Source organism: Aquila chrysaetos, chromosome 11, assembly GCF_900496995.4.
Source record: "Aquila chrysaetos chrysaetos chromosome 11, bAquChr1.4, whole genome shotgun sequence".
Taxonomy (NCBI): domain Eukaryota; kingdom Metazoa; phylum Chordata; class Aves; order Accipitriformes; family Accipitridae; genus Aquila; species Aquila chrysaetos.
The window spans coordinates 6,909,904-6,932,691 of NC_044014.1; the positions used below are offsets into that span (position 1 = coordinate 6,909,904).

Genomic DNA, 22,788 nt, shown 5'->3' on the forward strand with positions numbered 1-22,788 from the left:
TTCCAGATGTATCACTGACTTAAGGCAATCTGTTGAAAAGTGAAGGTTCACAAATTTGTTTCCTTTTTTTCCTTCCATTCATCTTTGAGGAAGCCTGCACGATGCTCTCAGATAGAGGAGGGAAAGTATAACTCCGAACTCACCATAATCTACCTAGAGATTTCAACTGCCTGTTAAAGACATGCATAACGTGCCTTAGCACGACAGAAAACTAAACATGCATTGAAAACAGCCAAGGCTGGCTTTGCTGGAGTCTTCACTCTGGGGGAAAAGACTACATACTTACACTGCAACATCACCAAGGACATTAAGAGTACAGCCCTTTCCCACAGGACGGGTATGCCTCCTGGAGCCGGGCACGCAGCCAGGCAGACAGCCCACCGCTCAGCACTTTTGGTACCCTGATTTCTAAACGGCTGCCGAAGGAAGGGGCTGAGCCAGCCTGCACGGACACCAAGGCTGTGCGGCGGCCGCTGGCCCCACCGCTGCCGGCTGGAGAAGGGAAGGGAGAGGGGCAGGAGGGGGCTGCCCGGCGCGGCCCCGGCGGAGGGGAGCGCGGCTGCCGGGCGTACCGGGGGCCGCCGGGGGGCAGCAGAGGAAAGGGCAGCGCGGCCGGGCAGCGCGGTGGGGCCGGGGCGGCGGCGGGGCGGCGCGGAGCGGCGGCGGGGTCCGGCCGGGGGCGGCGAGGCGTTCCGCGCCCCTCGGGGAACGATCCCGACGAGTAAGCGGCCTTGGAGCTGTGGCGGGGCCTCTTCCCTGGGGCAGGAGGAGACTGGTGCCTGGGCGCCCGGGGGAGGGAAAGGTTCACGCCTCACCTCCTCTTCAATCTGCAGCTTTGCTGCTCCAAAACAGGTACTGAAAAGCAGCCGTCTCCCCTCGCCCCCTCCCCAGGTGGGCTGCGCAGACCAATCGCACTGAAATGGTTGGTAAAACTCACTGGGACTGCCTTCCCCCGCGGGGACTCAGCGCCCGTGCAGGACAGCGAGGTGGGTTGGGTTCTCTGAGCATCTGAGTCTGTGAAAGTGTCTGGCTGGAGGTGGGTTTTGTTGTCCTTATCACTGATTTACACGGTCACAGCTCTTTAGACTTCTTTGAATGCTCTCCTACCCCCCGGGCATCAGTGGTTTTCTTATCTGACTTCCACAGCCTCCTCAGTTCTGCATTTTTTTGCTAGGGGCCTCATTTCCAGCCGGAGACAGCAAATGGCTATGGCAATCAGTGTGCCCTGTATATGCAGAGACCATCCTCCAGCCAGTCCTGAGCAAGCTACGATGGCAAAGGCCAACCAAGCAGCCAGAAGAGGTGGTGAAGGGGTTTATGGGGTATAAAAGAAGAGTCTTCTGCTCAGCTCTTTCTGCCTCAGCAGCAGCAGCAGCAATAGCCAGAGGAGACTGTATGGATTTGATGGGAAAAAGCTAGTGGTTCTGGCCACAACAGCAACTTCCAGCTTCCAGATGGCAACGTCCCTTTCTTCCTCACAGTTTCCTCTGCCTCGGCTGCTGTCTAGGTGGTGACATCTGGTCTGACTGGTCACCACAACTGCCTGGTTCATTTTAAAGGACTGAGATAAGAACTTTGTCTCACCACCGCCTGATTAATGTTGGCTCTGCCTACATGCTCTGGCTGGCCCGACTTTCGCTCCCCCTTCCGTACCTTCGGAACGGGACATTCATAGTCGGAGAAAGAGTTGAAGAAACATCTCTATGCCTTGCAATCCTCTGAGCATATAGATTCACATGATACAGCACCATATTGATCTAGCTCATAGGAAAAGGTCTTTTTCAGGGCACTTCTCTGGAGCTTGCTTTCCCTGGGTAGAAGGAAAGAGGGATGTTTTGCTTTCAAATCCTTGCACGAGACTTTGAGCTGTCATGGTCTTGAGGCACGTTTTTTTGTTGTGGGGTTTTTAGTTTTGCTTCTTTTTTTTTTTTTTTTCTTTTTGTAAATCCCAACAGGCATATGAATTTAGCTTATGTAAAGAAGATTGCTTTGGAATTTCCAGTCAAGATCTGGTTTGCTCAATTGTGGCTGGGCAGAGAAGACAAAAGTTCTTTTGATCTTCTATTCTCAGGTTGAGAGGACTTTCCTTACAGGTCAAAAGAAGAATCTGAAGGCAGAAGGACCACTTTTGCTAACCATGGCTCTGATACACTTTTGCAAATAACACCTTGAAGCTTTCAGGAACAGTGCTGCTGAGGAGCAAGTTGTAGTAGGAAGGGGTAGATCTGGACTTGCCTGTAGATGATAAAGGAGACCTCTGCAGTTTCTGCTCTACAAGTCAGCTGTGAAGGGAAGAAAGGGGGTTACTTTCCTGTCTGTGCAGCCAGTAATTCTCCTGGCTCTGGACTAAGTGGGAAGACCAAGCTAATCTGGGAATTTACCCTTACCAGGCTGCAAATGTTAGAAGTTGTTTGGAGTGTGTGGTCAGAGGATGGAGTAGTTAAGGATAGAAAAAGGCTGTCTGGGGATTCCTGGGCTCCTCTGTGATAAACAAGGGAGTATTTCAGGAACCTCAGATGCGAGAAGGAAGTCTCTGGAGCATGAATGCCGTTGGTCATGGGTGGCTGGCCACTCAAAAGGGACTAGGCTTGGACTGAAAGACCACAGAAAGGAGAGGATTCTCCTGCAAAGCCCGGCTGCAGGGAAGCAGCTGCCTGCCTCTTGAGGAGAGTCCCAATGGAGAAAAAAATAAGAAATTCATGGAATTTGGTAAGCTGTAGCTGCAGCCAGCTCTAGAGATAGCAACAGGTGAAACCAGATACTTCTGTTGTGGATATCAAGAGATAGCATGGACTAGAATATTTTCCAGAAGGGAAAGTCCTTCCTTTCTCCAAGGAATAATGAGTCTTGTACCATTTCCTGCAGCCCCAGCAGCTTTCTCCAACAGTAAACCTGCGTAATAGCCTGAAATATGCATCCCATTTGGGAATCTGACCAGGGAAAGAAAACAGAGATAACAACTGTATGTTTTGAGTCATCTCTACACTTTTGTTTAATTCAGCTTCAAAGGATGTATTTAATATGAATAGAAAGCAGAACAAAAGCAACTACATCAGGCTGATGACAAGCCCTCCTGGGACAGCAGTGCAATGACCCAATCAAACATAATTTAAGTGTAATTCTACAGCCAAAACCTACGGAGAATTCACAGAGCTTCAGATCTGAAGATGGCTTAGGCCATCCAACCATGCATGAAGTTGATACCAAGCAGCAGAGCTTTATGTTCTGGTAACAAAGGCTCCAGATGACACTGGATGTGTATAAATGAGGGCAGGATTTAGTCTACAGAGTTATGGGCAAGGCGTGACTAGAAGAGGATTTTCAAAGAAGAGTCTTGAGTAGAGCGGTGAAGTTACATTAAGATCTTTTTCTTGATATAAAGAACTCTCTGATACTTTCATGTCACTCATTTGATCCCCGCTGGGGATTCAAACTCTGCAGTGTCTGAGACTTTTCCACAACTTTGTTTTGCTTCCTTTACAAAAAGAAACAACTGTTGTGAGGATTGCTAAAAAAAGCCAACAGTCCCCAAAGTGCTGCTTTATTTATCCTCATGTGATCAGTCAGTTCATATCATGTAATAAATAACTCCAAGTCCTAAGATGTTAGTCCTAAAATTATAGGAGTAAGGGAAACTTTTTGTAGGGTAAGAGTGCAGAAAATTACTGCTCATGAAAAGAGAAAAGGGGAACGGTAAAACTCCTTCCATTGACCCAGCTGATCAAATAGTTTAAGGGATCACCTAGATAAATTTCAACTCTGAAACAGAAGTAAACATACTATTTTTAACAATTTTTAGAGAACAGAAAAGTAATACTATGGTCACATCTCAATTACTAAATGAGACAAGACAGTGGTGTGGGAACTGAAGATGCCAGAATGACATAAATGGCTGTATATTGCACTGCTTTTGCTTATGAAATCATAGCCCAATCTGGCCAACTGAAGAGTCAAAGCTCTCTCAGGCATGGGTGACAATTAAGCTTATTGCAAAGGCTTACTACAGAAGATCTATTATTATTATTATTAGCAATAGCAATAGCAATGATAATCATTTGAAGAGCACCTTGATGTGTATGAGGTGCCTCTCAAGACAGATGAAAGAGCAGTTATTCTCAGGTAGCACTGATAAACTTTAAGGTGTCATAATGTGTGAACAAGTTGTTTCCAGGGATGAAAGCAGAGAGGAGGGATGAAAGCAGGCAGGCCTAGTAGCAGTGTGATGACAGGGTTTCTGGTGGTGAGTGAGGAAGAGAAAAAATTGCTTTTAGGGTAAAAAGAACCCATCATCTTTTAGTTGGTTGGGGAGGCACTTTGGGAAGGGAATGGAGATCAGAATCACAGAACAGCTGAGGCTGGAAGGCACCTCTGGAGTCTAGTCCAATCCCTCTGCTCAAAGCAGAGTCACCTAGAGCAGGTTGTTCAAGGCCGTGCCCAGTTGGGTTTTGGGTATCTCCAAGTGTGGAGACTCCACAGCCTCTTTGGGCAACCTGTTCTAGTATTTGACTACCCTCACCATGGAAAAGTGTTTCCTGATGTTCAGAGGGACCCTCCTGTGTTTCAGTTTGTGCCCGTGGTCTCCTGTCCTGTCACTGGGCACCAAACCAAGAGTTTGGCTCCGTCTTCTTTGAACCCTCCAATCAGAGATCCCTTTTGTGGAGTCAAATGGGAGCTGCAGGAATGAGAAGCGGCAGGGAAGATAGTCTGCGGGAAACGTAGACAAACAGGACACTGACAGAGTGAAAGAAGAGCACAACAATATGTGCTTGTCCAATACTGTTGACTTGAATGCACTTCAAGTCACATCTTTGGATGCAAGACTGCACTTGTCAGGGAAAACACACATGTACATCAATGAAGTACAAGTCATAACAACAACAAACAGAGAGCATTTCCTAGAAAGATTGGATTTTTTCACAGAAAAAAACCCCAACACGCAGCAGTTATGTTATATGGGAACTATGGGTTGGGGAGCTTCCCAGAAAGCCAGCTGCCCCTGTTCCTAATTATTTATTATTCATCTCTGTTTCAGTCCAAAATGAGGGCTGATTTATGGGAAATTACTTACAAAATGAACATGGAAATATGGGATGGATGATGATTAATGGGAGCTATGATACGTGCCTGCAAAAATGCAAAGGGCATAAACATCCAGGAGGGGAAGGTTGACATGGGGTGACACTAAAGGGTTTTCATATGAGTAAATTAATAACGACAATGTATTTCCTGATGGCGACGCTATTAGCTCATGGAGTAAGCTTTGAAGAGAAGATTAGGAGACATGGTGGAAAGCATGTTGTTCCTCACTCCTGCCCTGAAGACTCCACTACAGGAAAGCCTTTTGTGTTGGATCTTTGTGAAGACCCAAGTTGGATTTATGTACTGCAACTTTATGCTTCATTTTGCAGGCATGATGGGTACTTAATTACCACTTTTTTGTTTCCTTGTTAAGATGCTGATACAAAGCAACAAACTTCTGGTTTGCAATATAAAGAGCAAAAAGTATTTGAGAATATATTTGAATCATGGATGTTTAAAAATATGACTTGATAAAATAAATGACTTTTGGATGGAAAACCACAAATGCCATCATGCTCGGTATCAGAAGTAAGGCTCTTCCAGCCTTAAGGCACAGTAGTTTTAATGCATTAATGCTCAAAAATGACAGGGTTATCTTTGGATCCATTAAGAGTTTGCACAAACCACCTAAATAAACATGCCACGTGATTAGACAGTGAAGCAGTAGATCAAGTTGTCATGAATGATTTACATAGAGTTCATGGTTCCCTGAGGCAAGGGAATGAGTTAGACAATTTCCTGAGGTCCCTGAATCCCTGAAACCAGAGACTTTGTGGCTTGAAGATGAAAATGACCACTACAGTATAATGACTTTCACTGTCTACTCCCCTGGGAGTGGTAGGTCATCTCCAACACTATCCCATCAATGCTAGCTACATTTAATTCTGCTCAAGTTGTCATGGGCTTGGTTATTTTCAAAGTATACTCTCATTCTATTAGGCCTCATGCCTGCAACTAACTACAGAACAAGCAACAAGAATATAATTTTTGCCTCATGACATTTTCATTTCATGCTAACAGCAGGACGTGCACAAAGTCTCTGCCACTCCGGCAGACGCTGCATCTCACCTGGAGGGAGCTGAGGTGCTACTAGAGAAGAGATGGCAGGCTGATTGAGCACATGAAATGGTCTGTAAGAGTCTGTGGCTGTCCTAGATTCTCCCACGCCGACTTCACTGGGGGCTCTGAATCGCATATTAAGGGCAGTGAATGGCCTAGAGTATCTATCAAGAGTGATGTCAGTTAATTACTACCCCTGGGATTCAGCAATGAGTTGGTGCACTGTAAGTTAATGACTTCCAGGCATGATACTTGGCAATTCTACCATTATTATTTTGCAAGGAGACTTCAATGTCTCTTCATGAAGCCAGCCAACCAGAATGTTGTTGATCTGCTGTTTGCTTGCCTGTTGCACAAGATATTGGTGAAACTCTCACTACCTATTTGTTGACCTTTCTTTCCCTTCATTCTCTCTCTCCCAGTATACACAGATGTGTCATTGTCTCCAAAGGAGACTTCACTCTTTAGCAAACAACATCAAGAAAAAGGCCACATCCCCTTCCAAATTACAATTCAGCCTTCTAAAGATGGTTGTCGACAAGACATTGATGAATTCAGACACAGCTTTGAGATTTCTCAAAGGGTTTGAGGATTTCCATTGTCAGACATGGCTATTGTGCTACGAAAATGACTCCCAGCTGAAAGAGTGAGAAAACATTTTAAAGGACAGCTCAACAGTATTAAAAAAAGCTGGATACCCTGGCACCCTGGGGGAAAAGCTGCTAACAAAGTTAGTGAGATGGGTTGGGACAACATTTGAGTGTCACAATAATTTCATTGCATAATCTTTGTCCTGCTTACCCCCAGCTCTCACCAAAGACAATGGAAGCATGGGGGTTTCAGTTCCTTGCAGGAGACAATCAGAGTCTTGCATCATCAAGTCCTTTTTATTTTTTCTACAAGATTATAAAAGACAGAAATGCATTCTTGACTGTAAACTAACATTCAAAGTCTCACGAGAATAGATACCGCTCTCTTGGCCATCAAACTTTGGAGAGGACTCAAGATGACCGTGATGAATCTCATGGAGAAGCAAGCCCAAATAAACACAATTTGAATGAATAGAGAATGCAGTCATCCCATCAACAGATGAGCTTGGTTAGTCCTTGTCTCTGCAGCCCCTCTACGGTACTGTGTTACTGCTCAAACCATGTCAGACACAGCTTGCTAATGAAGCTGCCACACTGGGCCTTCAAGCCTCTTACCATTTTACAGATGGACTTGGCCTCCTCAGAAAACTTATGGGAGTACACCTCTTCTGTCTCCAGCACTCTTCTGTCCACTTCTTCCCTCTTCACCTTCTCTTTCCTTCCACGAAATGGTGATTGCCCAGCAATCATTTCATAAATGAGACAGCCTAGTCCCCAGTAGTCAGGGCTGAGTGTGTATCTCTGGTTGTTCAACACTTCTGGAGCTGTGGAGGAGAAAGATGTGTCTTGTGGAAATGCTTGATATTTACATAGGCAAAAAAATTTAAATTTCTAGAAGTTCCATTTTGGTGACTGAACACAGAGGCACAGAGAATGGTGGGTAAAATATAAAAATACCTCCTGATTTCTGTTGATGGCATTACAGAAAATGCAGCATGCTACATGCCATGTTTTTTTCTCTACATGCTACATGCCATGTGCATGCTGTCTTCTGACTTCCTAACCAAGTCAGACCAATTAAAAAAACAAAAAGAAGTTGAAGCTAAGTATTAAGCAGAGGCCTAATCTTAAGAGTCCTTCCAGATTTCTCCATTTAGGGGAGAAATGACATACAAACACACATCTTGTAAACAGCAGTCACATTTCTTCAAAAGCAAATTCTGTCGTTTTGCTCAATTTATAACTTATTTCTTTCCCCCTTTAAAAAATACATTTATTTTGTGTTGCAACCATCCAGTGTGCTTTGGGCTTATAGTCACTGTCTTGCAGGCATCCTCACTTCCATACATGGGTACAAATGCACACATGCGTGCTCACAAGCACAGTCTTAGTGCGTGCACAAACTGAGATAACAAAATTTAGCAATGACAACTGATTTGCTTGCTTTCATTAAAGTCTCCGTATGGTGTAACAGTGGCTCGTATCAGCTAGTTTCTATTTAGTCAAATAAGCATAAGCAATTTTTATTCCAAGAAATACGCCCACCCAGAGAATGCATGAAAATAATTACACTGAATTTAGAAAACAGATCTAGTTAAATCAGGGAGTGTGTTTTTCACCAATGTGCAAATCTCTACTCTTCTTTTGTGCAGCCTCCCCTGCACATAGGGGAAGACTCAAGCTGACCTTGGTCCAGATGACCATAGGTGCAGACTTACCCATTTTATCATAAACATATAAATACATTTTAACTATTATACGAAGTAGCAACTAGAAAGAAACCTTTCTTTTAGCACATAACCCTGCTAAAATAAACCTATGCTAAAATGACTAGAATGCCAGTTGTTGTCTCCCCTTTTAATTTTCTTTGCTGATTTAAGATTATAGACCAGTCTCATTAAGAGCCGCTGTGGTCCATCCTTTTGCCCACTTCTGAATTCCATGAGCATGACTTCTTGGTGGGTTGCTGCAGGGCACTATACCCAGCTGAATGTGAATCTTTCTTTATTATTTTTCTTAAGCTTATGTGGCAGACAGATCTCCAAAACTCAAGTAATCTCAGCAAATTTAAAAAAAAAGAGCTACTGAAGACTTACCCATATATCCTACTGTTCCTACTCTTCCACGGATTGATTCACCCTCAGGAATTTTAACAGCTAGACCCAAATCAGATATTCTAATATGGCCTGGAAGGAAAAAAGAAATGAAACAACACAAAGCAGATATAATAATATGACCCAAATTAATCCAAAACCACAACTGTTGTCGTTGCTACAACACTCTTGCAATTTACTGTTCAGACATTCTAAGAGTGTTCTGAATTGCTGAATTGAGTAGTTTCATTGATAAGGAAAAGAGGAATTAGTAAGGGCATTACAATGCAGTGAAATTAATTTTAACAGTGAGGCTACGGACTAGAGTGGATTGTGTTAGATATTTTAAAACCAACCAAAAAAAAGGCAACGAGAAACATGGTGTAGGGAAGTATCTTGAACTGATCGCAGGGGATGGATGGGCTGACATAATTCTGCAACTCTCTGATGGCTGAAGGAGCTACATCTGGTCTGTAAGTCAGCAGGAGATTTGATTATGGCTGGCTTCAGCAGCAAACAGGTACCTGGGTTTGCATAAAACGAGAGTTGGCTCAGCAAAGGCTGAAAGTACTTTTGAAAACGGAGCGGGAAGCACAGATTTAGAAATCACCACTTCCTTTGTGTTGTGTCAGCCTTGCAACAATAAGGATGGAAAAACAATGAAAAAAGGCAGACACCCCCAGCAAAGCTTGATATCAGACCCTGCTGAGCAGCACGGCTGCTTTCTTCCACCCGTGCGGTGAGCTCCAGCACTTCGCCCAACCCGATACAGGAGTATTAGTGTATGCTGAGCCTCTTAGTCACTTCAGAGCATTATTTGTCTTTGTGCAATATATATCCTAAAACTAACTTAATCTACTTTACTGGGAAAGCATCTCCGTAAACCTCTGAGACTTACCATAATCATCTAGCAGGATATTTTCTGGCTTCAAATCTCTGAAAATGAAAGATAGTAGTTATTTGTATGAAGCTGGTTTTGATAACATAACCATACGACAGTGTGTGAGTGCATTTATTACTAGTAATAAACCAATTGAGTGTCAAGTCAAACAGCAAGGAACTCATGAAACCAATACAACTTTCTACAAGTCCCTTCACAGATAGACTGAAACCATATGTCTTTTTCTAAACTGGAGTTACATTTTTTTCACTAAGCCAAGCTTTTAGTTCCTAATCCACTCTATAATGGACTCATCCATCTAGTCCTGCAAGCCCTGTAAACCAACCCCTACAGTCCTATGCGTTGTTAAATCTCTGCAACATTTTCTGTTATAAAATCTTCTGTTAAAAATATTTTAAATTTTAAAATATTTTATTTGCATATGAAAATGGAAATAGCAATCTGTTGGGCTCAAATTTTCTATGCCTAGCATCTGACTCAGAACAAATATGTGAATGTGTGTACATGCATTTGTGCACATGTGTAATAGTTTCAGCGAGTTTGGAAAATGAGGGGCAGAGTGGGGAATGCTGTGCCCAGATTAAAATTCTTCCAACAAACATTTGTGAAACTCTACTGCCTATGTGGTTTGGAGCAACACCATGGAAATTGGCAAGGTGGTCACTCTGATGTCAAAGATGTGCCTTTTACTGCTCCTGTGAAAAAAAAAAAAATTCCCAAATCTGGCCAAGTTATAAACTTCTGAAAAAAAGAAAAAAAATCTCAGTTTTCATATATTTAGCAGAGCCTTGGCAGGTCATTCTTCTGAAAGGTTTGTCTGCACCAAACCCACCAGCTGCTGCTTCTAGATGCTGCCCAGGCCAGCCCCGCTCAAATCCCCAGGCTTGGCCAAGGCTGTTTTCCAACCCTGCGGAGCTGAGCACAACTTTTCGGCCACCGCTGCCGTTCCTGGATGCGGCGGGCTGCCGTCGAGGCGGGAGCCAGGCAGGTTTCTGCCCGTCTTCCCCACGCCGCCGAGCAGGGACGAGGCACTGCTGCTAGTGCGGAGCGGGGATGAAGCCGACCTTCGTGGGATGGGACCTGGAGGTGTCAGAGGGAAGACAGGGACGTGCTGGGCAGGGAGCGTCCCAGAAGGGCCGTGCGATGGGAGCAGGCTGGGCTGGCTCAAAAGCCCGAATACGGCATCGGCGTGGCCGGGTGAGGCAGGGAAAAAACGTATTGCTGCAGTTCACAACATCATGGCCTGACTTTTATCTGATTGACTCCTACTGAAACGCAGCGCTTAGCCTGGTGCAAATCCAAGAAGTGCTTGGCCTCGTCTTTTTTTAAGGCCTCCTTGCATTTGTGAACCAGCTTGATTCTGTTAGCTTCCCAGCAAGAGGCATTTCTTTTCAAAGAGCAAAGAGAGGGGGGCCTACAAGAGAAACCCTCGCACCGGGACATCAGTGCGTTGCACAGACTCTGTGCAGGAGCCTGCCCTGCGTTTCAAGCTGTACCACTTCAGTGTCATGAATTTTCCTGTGAATGGCGAGGGCTATTTTGTAGTTTTGACAATGCTGAGATTAAAATTTGAAAACTCATCTCGTTTTTATTTATTATTTCAAGCTAGAACATAGAGCGCGGTGAACGATCTCCTCTTCTTGCTTGCTTCAGACCCTCTTGACCTCTCAAGATAAACTTCACCGGGTGCCCAGTGGTACCAAGCCTCCTTTTCAAATAAACAATACTGAAATATGTGACGGGCGGCCACATGCTGAGGAGAAGCTGCGATTTTGTTTAACATATCACCGTGGGCTTTCCCTGCCTATCAGCAGAAGGTTTCCAATGCTGGAGCAACACGGTCAAGGGCATTTCCTATTTATTTTTAAAAATTTATTCCTAATCCCTTAAGAAATATTTCCTTGAAGAACTCAGACTTCATTAGTTACTTCATCTTCCACTCCGGCAGTTATTAGTCCCACTTAAAGCTTTGTCATTTGTGGCCAAATGACAAGAATCCTGCATGCAAGTTGGGAAATGCTGTCTTTGAATGAGAAAATGAGGGAGTCCACGAGGATTCTGAGAACAGCAGTTCGGTCCTCACAGTCCTCTGCGATTTAGGGCAATTAGAGCAGGCTTTTCTTCCCCACCAGACATCAGTTGTCATTTCTGTTTTCAGATTTCTGGTTCCTCATGATCAAGGCTGGCTTCCTTTGCACGGCCAACACTTCCAAGTGCTGAGGAGGAATGTGATCCTTGTACTGAAATGTTGAGGAGAAATAAAACTCCTCGGTGGACACAGTTACATGTAAGGCTACTTCCCAATGGTACAGCTTCCTATATGTAAACTAGCCTTGCCTAAATACACTGAAACATAAACTGCTGGCACTGCGCCCATGCTAGAAAGGCGATGGTGCATTGTTTGGCTAGGACAGCATAAACAACTCAATCACGGTGGACAAAGCTTTACTGTGTATTTGTGTAATGCCTAGGACAATGCGATCTTGATGCTGACTGGAGCTTCCAGGCACGGCTGTAGTATATATATAAATAATTTATATATATAAAATATATATATATAACAATAAAAATTATATATATACACTTATACAAATATTTCAGGGAGAACCAGCAGCTTTTTATGTTTGCTTCCTATGAACAATCAACCTGTTGACCTTTACTAACTTGATGCAGTTGAGAAATGTAAGATAAGTGCCACGTTTGGCAAGGGAATTCTGAATCAGATAAATCTGACTCTGAGCCTGGTTGTTCTCTCAGGTCACATCCACAGCGTGCGTCACCAGCCCGTGAGATGGGGATGTATTTTCTGATGCTGTGATTTACTCAGAAGCATTTTGTTCATAGAAAATGAAATTAAGTCTGAGGAATAAGTGTTTTGTGATGAATTATTCACCTTGAGAAAGCGGTAGCATTTAGGCGCTATATTTTATTGACCTATATAGCACTTCTCACGGGTTCCAAAACATGCTGCGATATTACAAATTAGGGGTCTCTGCAGATGCTCCTAAAATACTGCTAGAAAATACCACCTACAAGGATGTAATATCATTCATCACCAAAATGAATGTGCCACCTGAGGTGTAAACTAGCAGCTCTTTTAAGAGTAACATGAAAACAACTGCTTAAGGAAGTAGGACGCCATTTCTCTCAGAGCTACGTACTATTTTGAGTGGCCAGATCTAATTTGTTTTATTAGAAAGTGGCATTAGTATGGCATTTTACCAGCCATGTTATGAATGTACCAGTCATTTTCATAAATAAAGTGTGCTTGTGGTCTAGTACTTTTTAAAGAAACACTATAATACCTCCTAAAACTTTTTTGAATGTGGTAGGGTGCTTTTTAAAGAAAAAGGAAAACACATCACTCATTTAATTTTTCAGCTGACATTAAACACAAAATTCCATTTTGTTCCTTGGGGAAAAAATCTCCTCCTTGGGCCAGTGCCAACTAAATCAGCGTGTTATCTGTCCGCCCTCCTTATGCCAGCTAGCAAGATCTGAGTCACGGTGAGGCAACCAAGTGGCAGTTTGCTGGAGATCTCCTCCAGGGAACAATAATATCGTAATTTCTATGTATACAAGCATATGCATAATGTTTATTATACATGGGCATATCAAATGATTTAAAGTGTGGCTTAGTTTTTAAAAATAACATATTATTGTCTATTAATCATTGTCCTTGGAGGCTCTTTCATCAATCCACAGGACTTCTTCTGCTGTGAATGCCAGCAATAATGATTTCACAAGCTGGGATGATGAAGACAAACATTAAATGTTGTTTACAACTACATTGGTCATTGATTTAAAAAAAAAAAATCCTCATGGAGTCACAAGAACTCTGTTTGCAATCACGCTGCTTATCCAGCAAGTAAACCCTAAGATGCCCTAGAAAACCACTTGTATAGAGCTATAAGCCAGACTGGAAGCTGAGAACTTGAAATCTGTCCTTCTCGAAGCTCGCTGCCTGTCACCATGCTAGGAGAGATGGTTTTTCCACATCTGATGTGGTACAGCCCCTAATGCAATGTAATCTAAATAATTACAATAGAGGCTTGAATAGGATGATCTCCATTTCATACCAACTAGAAACTAGATTCCTTAATGAAATCCCTTTAAAAGAACTTTCATAATTTTTTTATGTCACCCAGTGCACGCTGAGGTAGGGTTTGGGGAGCTTTGTGTTAGTTCTGTATAATTTAGACAGGATGTATTTAGCAAAGCAACTGCTTCCTTCCATGATTACTGAATCATACTGAATTTGCACAGGGCTCTGCAAAATTTCAGCCAAAGCACTGAGGCATCTAAGCTGTACAGCACCACAATGACCAGGGAGGATGCAGGCAATTCTTTTCTATGCAGAAAAGATGTCCTAAGACTCTAGAGAGTGCTTACCTGTACACAGTATTTTCTCTGTGTAGGTCTTCTAAGCCACAAAGAATCTCTGCTGCATAAAACAAAGCTCTTTCCTCCTCAAAGCCTGGGTTTCCCATGTTGTAGATGTGAAACTTCAGGTCACCTCCATTCATTATGGTCAGAACTAAACACAGTGCATCCTTTGTTTCATAGGCATAGGCTAAATTGACCTAGGAAAACATTTGTAGCATAGTTGTGACAGTTCAGTTAGCTGCTAAGAAGAAAGCACTAACTTTCCATTAAAGATTTTCTCTAGAAAAGGAAAAAAATACATTGACTGAATTTGATATGGGCCTTATTACAATAGCAAACACACATTTTAAAAGTACAGAGAAATCAGATGTTAGGATTTTATAGGTTAATTTGTTTAATCCAGCCTATTTATCACCAGAAACCCTAAAGGTTAATGCTCAGATAGCTTCACAGGCTGGACAAATGTACTAATTCCAGGCATACTTTTCCATCTAAGAGAAATCTTAATAATCAAGGGAATCTACACCGCCCGCTGCACTGTTTTGCTGGATAGCTGTCAAAAAACCTATCATCTCAGCGGGTTCCCAAGAAGGCCCAGATAGCCCAGTCCTGCGGTGGTCAAACGGACCATCGCTGAGGCACGAAGGTCAGCAACACCCCTGCGAGGCTCTGGTGGGTGCCCCAGGAGCGATCAGACAAGCCAAAAGCTACCCGTCACTTTTAAATATGGGCCAACGTCTTTGCTTCTGCCAGAGGTAAGTAAACATCTTGCATCTGTTGTATTCACAGTGTTTCCGAAAATAAGCGTAAAGAACATGACAGATGCTGAGATAACACCACCTTTTTTTTTGTAAAATCTAAGGCAAGGTTTTAAAGAGACACAAGAGCTGGCACAACTCAGGAAAGCCCTACGTCAGGCAGAGCAGCTCCGCGTCACTGGCTAGATGCTTCCACTAGCCAATCTCTTCCGATCTATTCGGGTTGAATCTCCTTCAGTCTCCTCCAAGCTCCTCTCTGCCAGGCACTGGGAATTCAGGTAATCACGCTGGATAAAAATAGCTCAGCCTGATGCAGCCCTGATGCAAGTCAAGGCCTGTAAAATGCATCCTGTTCCCACGGTAGGAACAGGTACCTCGGCTGGTGCATTTCTCACAGGTCAGAGACTAAAATGAGACTCGGCAAAGGAGCGCGGAGCAGGACTAAGGTGCAAAGCGAAGGGAGTCAGCTTCTGGCACCTGTCCTGTAGCAGAACAGGCTTGGAAGAGACGTCAGGTTCAACAGAAACAGTGCTCAGCAGGTGAGCAGGGACCTGAGCGCTGGGGAGTTCGATACTCACTACGAACTGACTATTGACTTTTTCTAAAATCTGCTTTTCATTTAGTGCCATGGATTCGCCTTTCCTCTTTTTTATTCTCTTCTTCTCTAATCTCTTGCAGGCGTACATCTTCCCTGTCGCTCGGACTTGGCAAGCGCAGACCTGCGAATTAAAGAGAACAATTGCTGGGTAAATTGAAGCAAACACTGTGTCTGGGTTGCTCTTCACTCCTCATGATCTGATCTGATTTAGTCCTTTTAAGGTTAGAGACGGCAGCGTAGCGAATAAAGCATAGGCGGGGGCAGCTGGGGAACAGACTACTGTTTCCAAACCTGCTGTGTAATATTGGTTTAATTATTTCACTTTCCTCCGCCTGCTTCCTATCCCACCTCCTTTTGTCTGTGCAGACTGTAATGTGCTCAGCTAAAGCCTGTCCGCGCCTCCTCTGACTCTGCTGCCTAGGCAGTGACCTCGAGCCATCAGTAAAATACAAATAAGGGTGTGACCCTAATTCCGCTGTGAATGCAACAGTCGAATACAATATAATTCTCAAAAGTGTTCTTTTGAGATTACAGTGTCATGAGAGGCTAAGTAAAACTGTCAGCAATTAACGAAAATCAGCCTCTGTCACATCAGGCTCCTGTAACCTGCAGTGCCTGAGAAGTAAGAAAAGCTCTTAACAGAAACTTTCAGAATTACTCACCTCCCCGAAGCCACCTTTCCCTAGTACCCTGTACTGCCGAAACGTGTTTTTCGTTACTGGTTGCCTGGAAGAAGAGGAAAAAAAAAATTTAAAAAAAAAAATGACATACTACATTTAATGCACTCTCTGTGATTTATTTATTTCAGAGCGTACTTTTGAAAAGCAAAATAGATAAATATTATATAATCACATTACTTCAAGGTAATCATATTATATAATATAATATATAATGATGTAATTACGTTACTTCAATACTATGTATGGCTTGAACTTTTCAATTCCAACATATTAAGCTGTAATAAAATACAACACATTAGTGAGTCATCAGTATAATTTCTGCTAGCGTCTTAGGACCAAGGAGGGTTCTGAATCTCCGTTATATAGCTTTGGCCTTTGTGAAGCAAAGAGGAGGCCTGAGAGCTTCCAACAAGATATTAATTCTCATGATATATACAAATTCTTTAAGGGTAGAGCTGGGCTAACACTTTATTGCTTTGTTTGGTCTTCAAGATGAGAAAAAGAGATCCAAAATTCAATCCACCAGAAAATACTTCTGGTGTCTCGACCTTAAACAAAAGAGGAGACTGATGTAAAACAAGGAAAGAAACAATCCCGGGAACCAGAGGTGGGTTTAGGTGCTGTTCGCAGGAGGGGAGAGCAGGGAGCCGAGCTCCAAGCCAGTCCGGCCCCACGTGGGGTACCAGCCTCCTGGGAGAGCATCACTGGCAAGAAGGGAGAAGAGCACCTCTTTTCCTTTTAAGGGCCAAATTAAGGCGTAAATAAGTCTGTCTGTCTTTCTGAGGGCAGAGTGCTCCTTAATGATCACTAGACATGATCACTATCCGATCTCAGAGGATTCCCACAAAATTCTGCTCTACCAAAATGGCTCCAGCCCTACATCTCACTTATACTTTGTTACCATGAAAGTTTTATGACGTGGCAGAAGAAGAACTCTAGATTCAGAGAGATCCGATTTTGTATCCACCACTCCATCACCGCAGTTTACAATTATATTAGCAGTGGATATGAATATTCCTACCAGCTTTGTTTTCCTCTGGCGGGCAGCCAGCCGGCAGAGGGAGCGCAGTAACGTGGCTGTTCCCACAACAGGGATGATGAGGTTGATGACAATAAGGAAGAAATGTCGAAGTGAATCGTTTCATTTATGTTCATTATTGTTTTTAAAAGTGGGGGAAGAAAAATACGCAGAAAGCCAAAACTAGAGGAGGAAAAGATGCTATTTTCAGGCTTCTGTGAGGATACTGCAAATGCTATTGGGGTTAAAAGCAACAATTAGCAGTGATAACTACATGCTCAGCAATGTCCGTGGAATAAATGGACTGTATGACTCCTCCGTTGGAGCCAGCAGGCTGTCAGAAGGAGCCGTTGATCACTCTGTGCTACTAACATCTCTTTGCTAATCCTAAAAACAGTTCTCCCAGCTTCTTAAGCCAGGCATATCCAATAGCTTGTCACATTTGTTGGGGGAATGGAAAAAAAAATAATCCACAAAGCATTTCAGAAAATTCCTTATCCCAAATGTGAAAATAGATAGGAAATAGCCTGGCTAGAGATGAATCAGCTGATGTTTTTTTAATTGAAATGGAAGAGTAAATGCTGGATTCAGTAAAGACGGCATGTGGAGCATGTCTTGGCATGAAATGGCTCTCCCCTCTGCCCACCGCTTCCCTTCCCTCTTGTGCAGCAGCTTTGTAGCTTTCCAGGGAGAGGAACTGGCACAGCTCCTTTGATGTCCAGGGCATCATGCTGATGCACACCGCTCATGGAGCTGGCCCTAACTCATCTGCCGTAATTAATTCCATTTGTGGAACCCGGGGCTTCGCTCAACTCAAGGTCACTGTTACCCAGCAGTGTACATCTGTTGCAGCCCTCACTGACAAGGAGAAGGCAAAGGCCCCTTTCCTTGCAAATTAATACCCGCTAAGGCTGCCTGGTTATTAAATGTGCTCAGAAATGTCTAGCCAATAAATATGGTGCGAGGACCTATATGCCGTATTTTTGTCTGTTTACAGTGATTTAATAATAGTGATAACTGGTCCAGACGAAAAGTCACCATATTCAGAGCGTAGCTAAACAGAAAGACAACTGAAGTTGCTGAATGTACTTTAATCATGCCTAATGTGCCTAATGTACCCAATACCATTAAATGGCTGAACACTTGAGCCAACACTTTCGAAGCCAAAACCGGCTCGCTGGTGTTTTGGGGTGGATTTCTGTTTTATTCTTTACTTCCCTAGAGAGCAGCATCTGTTTCAGTCTTGCTTGGGTATGGTGTACACTGAATGTGTATCTTATGTTTAGCGTTACAGATGCACAAGGGTAGGTTATAAAAAAGTGCAACGTGTCCTTCAAGCTGTGCCATGAGTAGCTCGTGGTGACAGGGCCTACAGAGAAATTGGCCACAGATATTTCCCAGATCACAGGAGATTTGGATTCCTTTCTTTTCATAGGCTTCACGTTTTTTCCTATTCACTTGCCATGCACAAGCATACTGTGAAAAAACGGTGCCCATGCTGCTTGCTGGAGCATTTCACCTTCAGGAGTGCGTTGTCCTTAAAGAGAGAAGGGAGCGGCTGAGGAGTATTTATGGGTGTAAGGACACTCACGGAGGATGAAAGAGCACTATCCATACCCCAGACACCAATGGCACTCGTTGGATGGTCACAGCTGGAGACTCAGCTCATGGTTAAACTGAGTCTTATGCCATCATAAACATGACTTTTCTATGTGGCATCTTCCTGTGGCTAAAGCCATTACCTCTTCTTGAACCTTCTAACAATGAACACTTAAAAACAAATGCTAAAATTAGGAAAACCTTCCTGGAGCTCTCTGGGAGAGCTTCCCTCGGGTACGGCTCAGGGAAATGGGGAATGAGTCTTGATGGACCTTCCTGAAGGAGAACAGTGGAAAGAGGGAGAGAATTGCTGCACAGAGAGGGCCGTAAATTGCAAGAATTAGGATGAGGCATTGGTAACGCTGAAGAAAGGCCAAACTGTCTTTATCTTGAAGGCAAGTGGAGCAAACATACTATCTCAGCTGTCAGATTTTGAGTGTATTCTACAGACTTTGCATGGAAAGTGGAAATAAACCTTTTGTATGCGTTTTTAATTAAAAAAAAAAAAAATTGTGACACTTACCTTTCCAACCACTTCCACTGGAGAAACCTGTCGAAGTACATGCTGTTTAGGTATTCTTGGAATGGTTCCCCACTGAGGTGGTCAAGGACAGATCTATCTCAGATGAAAAGGATATATAAGCATTTTATAATCCTGAACTTGGAGCAAAAGAGAAACAAAACAAGAGGAGAAAATCCAGACTTTTTGCATAGTAGGATCATACTTCTACTTTATTTTGCGCTTTATTTTACTCATGGTTTCAATCTTGGAACAAAGTGTTATGTTTGATGTATTTCTTAACAGGAGGCCTTATACAAGCTGAATAGTAGTATGTACTGGTTATGCTTGCTGAAAATTAACAGGGCGTCTCCCACTGGCTTCAATGGACTTTTACAAAGGCTGTTAGTCACGATACAACAAATGTCTTTGCTTCTGTTAGTAAATTAACACAACGCCCTCAGGAATTGAGCTCCAAAACTTTGGGGGATGTTTACATCTGGATGAAAAACTTCTGGCTGAAGCCCATTTCTGTCAAAAAGGGACCATCAAAGGAGTTACTTTCAGCAAAAAAATTAATTTCAATTCCTGCTATACGGAAGAAGTAGTAACTGTGATTAAAGTCAAAGGGCTTCTCCTAACAGCTATGTGCTTTGTAGAGTAAAACAGAGGAAAGAAAGCCTGAACAGGGATGTAGATTTGTTTCTGGATCAAGAAAAGAATTCTGGGCTCACGCAGTGGTTGCAAAGTCTTCTGCATAACCAAAGGAATAGAGGAATAAAAAGGCAAGTCTGCAAATGTGAGAAGTAAGTTGCTTGTGACAGGTAACAAGCAGCCAGAGACCAACAGACATCCCATAAGAAAGGCCAAGGGTTCCGAGCGAAGAAAAGATGGGCTAGCTGAGAGAGCTGCCTGAGATGGAGGTGGTCACATTCTTTCACAGAGGGTTGCTGACCTGCTGGTTTTGGTTCTTGCATTGCTTACTGGGGCTACTGCATCCACCTCTGCTGGCAGCATTGGTGGGGACAAAACTTGGTTTTGGGTGAAAAATGCCCACAAGAAATGAGTGTTTCTGTCTTGGTGTATACAGACACTTTTGTGTCTGTAGCTAAGGGTATACAGACACATTTCCAGATTTTGCTGGAGGAGGAAATCCTCTCTGAAGGACTACTCTAGTTTAGGAATGGATAATCTATGCTTTATCCTGGAGCAGTTCTAGACCTGAGCAAACAATTCACCGTGAATAATGTGTCTCCTCAGCTTAGCTCCTCCCTGTTCATGAGCTACTATTCATAAGGTTTTGGAATTTCTCAGCTGTTTGAGGGTTTTTTTGGTAATTCTTGCACCATCAGTTTGGAACAGGCAGGTAATTGCACACACTCAGTATTCATAAGTCAAATTGTTGTTGTCTTCATTAGCTTTGATTGGACACAGATCATACAGTTTCCCCTATGTGGATTCAAGCTTACAAAATAAAATAAAAAGTAAGTCTTAATGAGCTTTAACAAATGTCCAAATTCAAAGCCAAAATTATAGGGGAAATTGGAGGGGGGCAGGAGCAGACAGTCAAAATATTAAAGGTCAAAGCAGAAGTTAGAGTTATACATGCAATTCTCCCGCAGACTGATCTTATCTACGAAGACGTGTCTGAAACTCATCCCCATTCCTGCTCCTACAGGATAGCAAGCTTCATATTTGTATGTATGCCTCCGTTTTTTGGTCTGACTGTGAACTCTTCCAAAATTAACATTATTCAGTACATTTAGTAAATACCAACAGCAAGTTTTTAAAACTTCCTTTTGACCCCATTTCAGTCCATGTGAAATGATCAGCATATTTATTAACAAGGTCTCAAACCTGGCTCATTTATCTGTTTCAGCTGAGATGAAGGAATGGCTGTCGGTGAATACAAGCCTGAATTAAGTGGTGTCCAACGCTAGCCTATTCCATTCAGTTAATTAAAAGCTGCACGTATTTTAAAGAACAATAGCTGCCTTTCAGCAGTTGTTTGCTTTTTAGTTCCCCTCTTTGGCAACAACAAAGTGCATTTTAGAGGGAACTGTCAGCTTTCAAACCGATTTGAGAACTGGAAACAGGCATCGGGGGGTTTGTGTTGAGCACAGCTCTGCCTTTGTCATTGGGACTGGCACACAACAACTGGTGCAAGTTATACGAGCATCTCTACATGACACCAGGCCAATGCAAGGAAACTGGTTATGTTATAAGAGAAGGCCAGAAATAACCCACATCTCCTACCAACGCAAAGAATAACTGAAAACAGAAAAGGTCAATGAAATGAGTCAAAACAATGAATGACAGCGGAGCGAATTTTACAAATCCCCATTACATCATCCAGGGAAAACAAACCGTGCTCAGCCAGAAACCACATGGGCCAGCTTGCGATGATCCCTCCTTTTCATATTTTTATTGGTTTATGATCTACTGGAGTGAACGTACTCTGGTCAGTGTTTGCAAATGCAGATTGCATACCTGGAGCTTTAGCGCATAATAGCACAAATCGCCTCGCCGCTGCAAAAACTGATAAGCCTTTTCCCAGACAAAGGATGAAATAACGCACGTTCATTTGAACGCCACAGACAGACAGAAAGCATTAAAGAAGCCCCATTCTCTGGGTGAAGATTTTCTGGAAAAGCCATGCGGAGCAAGTTTGCACATTCCTCTGTCTAAATGGACTGTATAGCCACTTAATTTTTATTCACTTTGAAACAGAGATGTTTTCTTTGGATACATTATCATTGTAGCTCTTTTCACACAGCATGAAATCCATGGCTGGTTTACTTGGCTAGAACACTCTGTCAAATACCTGAAACACTAAGTGCCTGTGTGTAGTGTATATAATGGCATGGAAATATTTATTATATTTTGTTCAGATGAAATGACTTCACCGCTTGTCAGCTATGCCTCTAGGATTATGAACATAAGCCGAAGATACGTGCCTCAGGTTCAAATTGAAATGTCTCTCTTTACCTGACACATTCCTTACAAGCTGCTGACTGCAGCCCTGCGATCTTTGGGTATCGAGTTATACTTACTTTGTGCAGTGAGAGAATAGCTCTTTGCAGGGGCTGTTCTCCAGCTTCTCCTCTGTCTGCTGGATAAGATCTTGACTGACTTCGGGAACGCAGGCTGGAGACTGGGGAGAGAAGAGAGGGGCACATTATCTCTGTGACGAGGTGCAGATTCTCCTTTCTTAACGTGTAAAAGACACATTCATTATTTATGCCCTGAGCTGCTTCCATTCAATTCCAGCGGTTGTGTAAAAGCAAAGGAGCTTTACGTCAAACAGCAGTAAAATAGGATACCGTGGTAACTCGCTCCACATTCCACTCTATCCTCACATTGCTTTTCTGCCTTCTCCTGTACCTTCACCTCCTTGCCCAGCCTCATGAATATGCAGGACCCGCTCCTTGCCAATTCTTTGAACTGCTCCCTTGCATCCCATGAAAAATGTGCTGGCCCGAACTGTGTACAGGCCATTCTCTTAAACAAAAGAGAATTTGCCCAGTG

General features: G+C 43.2%; 1 protein-coding gene across 3 annotated transcripts in view; it reads right to left on the reverse strand.

Moving 5' to 3' along the window:
- The window catches only part of GRK5 (G protein-coupled receptor kinase 5), a 168,160-nt gene that overhangs the window by 12,836 nt on the left and 132,536 nt on the right, over positions 1 to 22,788 (reverse strand). For 2 of the 3 annotated variants that reach the window (XM_030029732.2, XM_030029733.2), the window contains exons 5-12: positions 22,314 to 22,414; positions 19,285 to 19,377; positions 16,127 to 16,190; positions 15,445 to 15,585; positions 14,115 to 14,305; positions 9,720 to 9,757; positions 8,825 to 8,914; positions 7,344 to 7,552 (exon numbers count right to left, since the gene is read on the reverse strand). In XM_030029732.2, the coding sequence (XP_029885592.1) occupies positions 7,344 to 7,552; positions 8,825 to 8,914; positions 9,720 to 9,757; positions 14,115 to 14,305; positions 15,445 to 15,585; positions 16,127 to 16,190; positions 19,285 to 19,377; positions 22,314 to 22,414 (927 nt within the window). Of the gene's footprint in view, positions 1 to 7,343; positions 7,553 to 8,824; positions 8,915 to 9,719; positions 9,758 to 14,114; positions 14,306 to 15,444; positions 15,586 to 16,126; positions 16,191 to 19,284; positions 19,382 to 22,313; positions 22,415 to 22,788 lie in introns of those variants that run through there. The other variant, XM_030029735.2, reaches the window with a different exon arrangement.